This window comes from Octopus bimaculoides, chromosome 5 (assembly GCF_001194135.2).
Source record: "Octopus bimaculoides isolate UCB-OBI-ISO-001 chromosome 5, ASM119413v2, whole genome shotgun sequence".
NCBI classification, from domain to species: Eukaryota; Metazoa; Mollusca; class Cephalopoda; order Octopoda; family Octopodidae; genus Octopus; species Octopus bimaculoides.
Window position 1 is genome coordinate 76,388,560 of NC_068985.1, and position 7,379 is coordinate 76,395,938.

Below are 7,379 nucleotides of genomic sequence, written 5' to 3' on the forward strand. Positions count from 1 at the left end.
GTGTGTGTGTAATGTTGCTGATGTGTGTATGTGTGTGTAATGTTGCTGATGTGTGAGAGAGAGAAAGAGGGAGAGAAAGAAAGAAAGGAAGGAAGAAAGAACGAAAGAAAGAAAGAGAGAGAGATAACTGAAATTATTTTTATTTCCTTTTTATAGTGAGTATGCAAGACAGAAAGTGTGGTGAAGTTCTTTTGTTAGTGTGAGAGAGAGCGGTTATGTATGTATGTATGTATGTATGTATGTATGAATGGCTACAGTGACACACACACACACACATGCAGGTTGTTATGTATGTGTGAGTGTGTCACTGAAGCCATTCACACACACACACATACATAACAACCTGCATGTGTGTGTGTCACTGTAGCCATTCATACATACATACATAACCTCTCTGTCTCACACTAAAAAAAGAATTTCACCACTCTCTGTCTCACATACTCACTATAAAAAGGAAATAAAAATAATTTCAGTTATCTCTCTTTCTTTCTTTCTCTCTCACACACACATGCACACACCAGCAACATTACACACATACACACACACACACACACACACACACATGCCAACTTCAAAAGAAATCGCGCACTCTCTATCTCTTTCGCTTTTACGGTTTTGTTTCCCTCTGTCCCTCCAACACTTTTTATGGAAAAGGCCGATGTGATGTAAATAAACACACGTGGGTTAAGTGACAGCTTTGGCACTGGTATCGTAAGATCACCTTTTATACATTTATATTGTGTAATTCACTGACAAATTGTTACATACCAACATAAATTCATAGAACTGTAGCTAAATATTGGTTGTTTTAGAACATTTCTAAAGCATTTCATGAAACTGAGTTATGTCATCAGAAATTAGATTTCATTAGGTTATTTGAGACAAACAGCTCTGAAATTTATAATAATGTTCATTTTTTCCTATTGCAGCACCAATTGGATGAAGTTCTACAACCATGAAAGAACGAGTTTACTGAGGATTCTTTACAGGAAAAAAAAATTAGACCAATATTCTTACACATCTTACCTGTTTATGTTTTTGTTTTTATTTCTTTTCTTTTAGTTTTTCCAAAACAAAACATCACTATTTATTTCCTACAGGATACCAAATCAAAAAACTGATGGAAACTACGATTTCCATTAACAAAAAGTGCTTCTTTGTGATTAGCTTAAAAGAGTAGCAAAACACCAGTCTTAACATTATTGTACAATGACAGTATATGTCCTGTATCAGCACATAGTCAAAAATTCTATATACAAATGATATATTTTGCTAATTTCCCTTAATATTCTGAACAATGCCATCCCTGCACCCAAAGAAAAAAAAAAGCCTTGATCAATTTTGAGCTAAATCAAAACAAAATTGTGAAGCATTAATCAAAATGTTTTTATTTACTACTGCATTAAACACTGTTATCCAGTTGTTTTTATTTTAATAACATTCTCCTGTGTATATGACAGCAGAACTTATGAGAATGCAGAATGTTGAATGATTCCAATCCCTGAAAATTAAAACAACATTGACATAAAGAAGAAAATTCATAAGTATGAGACAATATTTTCAGTGAGAAAACTCTAAGTAAAAATAATGCCTTATGATGATGGGTTTAATATTGTAATTCTCCACATGCTAATTCTTGCCACGTATTAGGAGAACATACAACTGCTTCATTTTGTTCATTCAAATTTCATCCACTTCAGCCACCGATCATGTCACCCAGTGTTTGTCCTCTTCCTTTCCTTTATTTTCATTTGGAAGTTTCCCACAATTATTTGTGTGTAATTTTTCACTCTTGTATAATGCACACATCCATCATTGTAAGCAATGAAACCCCCAAAACAAATATCAGTCACATACAATATATACAAACTTTTTTTTAGTGTCTATGATTTGTAAAAAAGAAATGGTCACTCAGATTTGCAATTGTCATATAAATCATCATCATTATAATCATCATATTTTTATGTCCATTTTCCATGCTGGCATGGATTAGATGGATTGTCATGTTCCAAGTTTGTTCTTCTTCAGAGTGTTACTGTGCTCCTAGACAGATAGGTGGACCATGCTCCATTTGAACATTTTAAAGTTTGGTTTGGTTTCTATGACTGGATACCTTTTCTAACACCAACCACTTTACAGAATGTACTGGATGTATATTTTCATGGCACCAGCTCTAGAAAGACTAGGTATCTTTTCAAACTTGAGCTGTCTTCATTAGCACTTGTGAGGTTGCCTTGTGCCCTACATGTCAATGGTATCCTCACTGCTCTACATATCGAGCAATACAACTAATATAGTAGGTAGAATAAAAGGCAATTGCCAATGATGAACTAGAATGAAAAGGAGAATGACATGAGAGTATGAAGGAGGAGACCAGATAATTGGGGTCACAGTGCAGTAAAAGAAGTGCTAGAAGTAATAGAAAGAACAGTAATGGATAGTCATAAAAAATGTTGTGATGGATGTTAAAATGTGTGAACCTGGAAGAGCGGTGTGATAATTAACAGCATAAAAGGATAACAGGAGAGTAATGTTAGTTGGTAAGAAGGGATGTGAATGATGAGTAGTCAAGAAGGTGATGGTAAGAGAATGATGAATACCTGAGAGAAAGGGAATGAAAGTTGAAAGGGTGAATATCAAATTCAACACAACTTTCAATTAATTTGGCATAGTAATGGAGGAGAGCCACATATTTACTGCTAAGGGAGTGCAGGCATATTAGATACCCATAGATCTGATGTAAACTGTCTTTATTCAGGCATCATGATGAGAGAGACATTTAGTGCTGGTAAAAGAGAGAACAAGTGGTCATTAATGAGTTTGACATGAATGAAAATAGCAGAGATAGGTAGTGTTAGCTGTTGGTAAGAGAGTGACTGATGTAAATTAAGAAGTGAGCTGAGAAAGAGAAAGTGTTGGCTTGCAAGTATATGTGCATAAGATACAAACAGATACAACACAATCCCTCATAACTTGATAGAAGGAAGAAAGGAAAAATATAGATAGTGGTAGAGAAGGTAATTGAGTAAGGGCATTTCTAATGTTTCTTTCATCCCATAGGTGGCATGGTACAGTGAATGTGGAATGGCTGAAAGAGCACGTTCTAAATTGGTAACAAAGTGAGAATGATAACAGATGGAGGTTCAGCAGATACAAAAGGAGAAAAAGCCTAAATATGAATCAAGTAAAATCGAAATCGTAGCTGTGGCCAGTGCTGCCTGACTGGCTTCCATACTGGTGGCACATAAAATGCACCATCCAAATGTGGTTGATGCCAGTGCCCTTGTGCCGTGCCTAAATATGAAACAAGTAAAATCGAAATTGCAGCTGTGGCCTGACTGACTGGCTCCCATGCTGGTGGCATGTAAAATGCATGATCCAAATATGGTCAAAGCCAGTGTCCTCTGACCGGCTCTCGTGCTGGTGGCACGTAAAAAGCATCATCTAAATGTGACTGATTCCAGTGCCGCCTGACTGGCTCCCATACTGGTGGCACATAAAGAGCACCCACTACACTCTCAGAGTGGTTGGTGTTACAAAGAGCATCCAGCTGTAGAAACATTGCCAGATCAGATTGGAGCCCAGTGCAGCCTACTGGCTTGCCAGACCTCAGTCAAATTGTCCAAACTATATCAGCATGGAAAGCAGATGTTAAATGATGAGGATGATGATGATGATGATGATATGTATATATATACATATATATATATTTATTACAATTAAAAGGGTAAAGAATTATCAATTTATTAATTTATTAATAAATTAATAATTAATAATTTTTACCAAGCCCTTCGGTATAATAGCACCATTATCGGTGAAGAACTTATTTAAAAGTTCTTATACATTTATAAACATAATTAAGGGGTCAGATAGCCTGTTGGAGTTTCAGCACTTTAGCTGCTATTTCTGAACTTCTTTATGTTTATACATATATATCATCATCATCATCATCGTTTAACGTCCGCTTTCCATGCTAGCATGGGTTGGACGATTTGACTGAGGACTGGTGAAACCGGATGGCAACACCAGGCTCCAGTCTGATTTGGCAGAGTTTCTACAGCTGGATGCCCTTCCTAACGCCAACTGTAGAAACTAGAATATATATATATATATATATATATATATATATATATATATATATATATATATATATATATATATATATTCTAGTTTTCATCACTGCCCCCATTTTAATATAGATTTTGCCATGCTTGCATGGTTGGTCAACTCTTCTCCAACACTGAACTTGGTCCTGTGTCATATCTTTTGTGACATGCAACAACTTGAAATCAGTTTTCACCACTTCCTCCAAAGTCTTCTTGTATCTCTGTCTATTTTGTGTCACTCAGCTGTCACCATCCATATGCATCACATGTCCATACCGCTACTGTCTCTTTCTCACATACTACATCTGATACTCTTCATATTCAATCATTATCATAGCTCATTTATATTCCCATCATGCACGCATACAAATGCAACACATCTAGTGAGTATATTCACTTCACTCCTTTCTTTCACGCCATGCAACATTACAGTTTATGCATGAACACCATACAACTTGCTTTCCATTCTAAAAACTACCTTTGTTGGCAGTAGAGATATAGCTCCTTGTACTTTTTCTGATCTGTTCCTGCTCTGGGTATTATGCTTTCAAAACACCCACTGCTGTTAATTGGGTCATTTAGGTTATAGAAGATATCAACTACTCCTAGAGAGCCACCCAGGCATTTGAGAGAGGCTATTTTATGTGTACTCTTAGTGCTTATTACCTCATTGCACCTACCACATGTGAAGTCTAATTTCTCTGTTAATCTGCTTGTGATCCCACCACACCATTTGTTTATGCATTGTTTACACTAACAAGACTGTATGGAATTTCTGTCTAAGCATGGTTTGATATACAGAAAAAATTCGCACAACTTTAAACACGACAAAAAGTAAATTTGAAAGTGACCTTTTGAACTTTAATGATGTTGACTGGAATAGCATATATGCTTTGAAGTCAACCTTGTGGAAATCAAATAATCGTTTTTTCCCCTTTTTTTTTCATGAAAAAAAGCATTTATTGCACATTAAAAAATATGGTAACTTAGTTATGCATGTTCTGTTACTCTGTTACTATAGAAGATATAATTAATTATTTCTATTGGGTTGGTGCATAATTATTGTGGCTTTTTTCAACAAATTTTATTCAACAAAAACAATGAAAACATGTAACAAAAACATCTTTAAATGATTATTCTGGAGCATATTCACCATCTACTTCAATTACTGCTTCCCATTTGCTTGGCAGACAGTCAGACCATCATTTAAAGATGTTTTTGTTAAATATTGTTATTGTTTTTGTTGAATAAAATTTGTTGAAAAAAAGCTGCAATAATTATGCATCAACCCAATAATTATCACATTTCTTTTATTCAGCTAATGGAAAGTATTTTATATAATTGTTGTTGTTGTTGTTTATCTCAAGGTAAATTCTAATTGAACAAAATTATGATCAAAAGCATTCAAGCTGTGAACATAGAGCATCATATTGTTATATTTCAAAGACTATATTATCCAATATGTTTTTCATTTTGTTTTTAAACAATGTATTATGTAATTTGAAGGACGCTCACAATAATTTATTTGTGAATCATAGAAATAAAGTTACCTGTAAATATCTATACAGGGAAGTTTTTTTTTTTTTTTTCTGAAATATCACCCTCCTGCATATTATTAGAATTTCTTTCATAGACAATTCTTTAGTCACTGTTATTTCTAGCCGAGGTGGTAATTGCCTAGATAGATTTTAATTTGCTCATTGGTACTAGATTGCTACTGTTTGTGTTCTTGTATAGCCTCAGGTTAGCAACCCTTAATAAACAGATCTATGCTCAAATGCATTCCGATTACAATCAGCCCATCTTTTATTCTTTTATCCAGAACCAGATTATTCAATGTCCTCCTCCTCCTCTATAGTGACAAACCATAACCTAAAGGATACTTGACCACTATTTTTCATCATGTTCAGCAATGCAAGCAATCATGAAGAGGCTTGCTCCCTTACTGACTCGTGTTTCTTGCAGTTTTTCAGCCCCAAATCAACCCTGACTGAGCAGACACAGAAGTGCTTGATCTGAAGTGCTCCATCCATAACTTCCCTGCCTTTTTAGACTTACATATGGGGAGGCACATAGCTTAGTGATTAAGGTGTTTGAATCATGGTCATGATATTAGGGTTTCGATTCCTGGACTAGGCAACAAGTTGTATTCTTGAGCAAAAACTTCATTCCACATTGCTCCAGTCCTCTCAGCTGACATAAGTAAGTAATCCAATGACAGACTAGGGTCCCATACAGGTGGGGAATATATGCACCACAGAAACCAGGAAACCAGCCCTAACAGTCTATATGACTTGGGAAGGCCCTTTATCCTTTATCCTACACTGGTAGTATGTGAATTAGGATAACTTTTCTATTTCTAATAGGCTGAGAAACTATGTAGAAAATCCCTCCTTGGCTTGGGGTTATTTCCATAACCAAGTCACTTATTTCTTAAATTACCCAGAACAGCTTCTCATCTAAAAATATGTTCTACAAGTGACAAGTTGTTGCTGTTGTTATTGCTGTCGCTCTGTGTATAATTCCCTTATTTAAGGCAATAGAGTGTAATATCATGAAGAATTGACTGATATTTCTAGCATTTTAGCTGCTTGTGTTAAAAATTGGCATATCTCTATTTAATTTATAATGAAGATATGAACAAAATTTTTGATCAAGATTACTGCATTTGCCAGTGATGCACCCCTATTTTACAGAGATGCTTTAAGAAAAATAAAACAAATTTAGTTTGTTTCATCATACACTTATTTTATTGAAAGATATTTTGGCATGGTTTTGTGGGAGAAAATGTATAATTTTGTGCATGTTAATACTATATTATGGCAGTATATTGGAATAAAGTATAAAACCATAAATTCATTATAAATAAACTACATTATGGAAGTACTATATCTCAGCTTAATCTTCTTTCAGGTTAACTCTATTGTTGTTCATAATTTAAACAAGGAAACTGCCATACAGGATGTAAAGCTCATATTCCTGATTGTGATGTTCTGTATTATGATCACCCACCAGAGTAGCACACCACCACTATGATCTTGGTGTCATCAACTCATAGCAAATAGTTAACAGGTAGTTGAAAATTTAACATGCTTTTCATTTTTCTGAGAGAATATTTTCATTTAGATTTAACAGGTGTGGCTGTATGGTAAGAAACTTGCTTCCTAATCACATGGTTCCAAGTTCAGTCCCACTGTGTGGCACCTTGGGCAAGTGTCTTGTATTATAACCTCAGGCTGACCAAAGCCTTGTGAGTGGATTTGGTAGATGGAA

The 7,379-nt window shown here is 35.0% G+C and overlaps 1 protein-coding gene across 1 annotated transcript in view; it reads left to right on the forward strand.

Moving 5' to 3' along the window:
• LOC106880610 (kin of IRRE-like protein 1) overlaps positions 1-7,379 on the forward strand; it is an 87,079-nt gene that overhangs the window by 77,871 nt on the left and 1,829 nt on the right. Inside the window, exon 16 of the mRNA XM_052967798.1 lies at positions 930-7,178. Coding sequence (XP_052823758.1) covers positions 930-943 — 14 coding nt within the window. The 3' untranslated portion in view covers positions 944-7,178. The remainder of the gene's footprint in view (positions 1-929; positions 7,179-7,379) is intronic.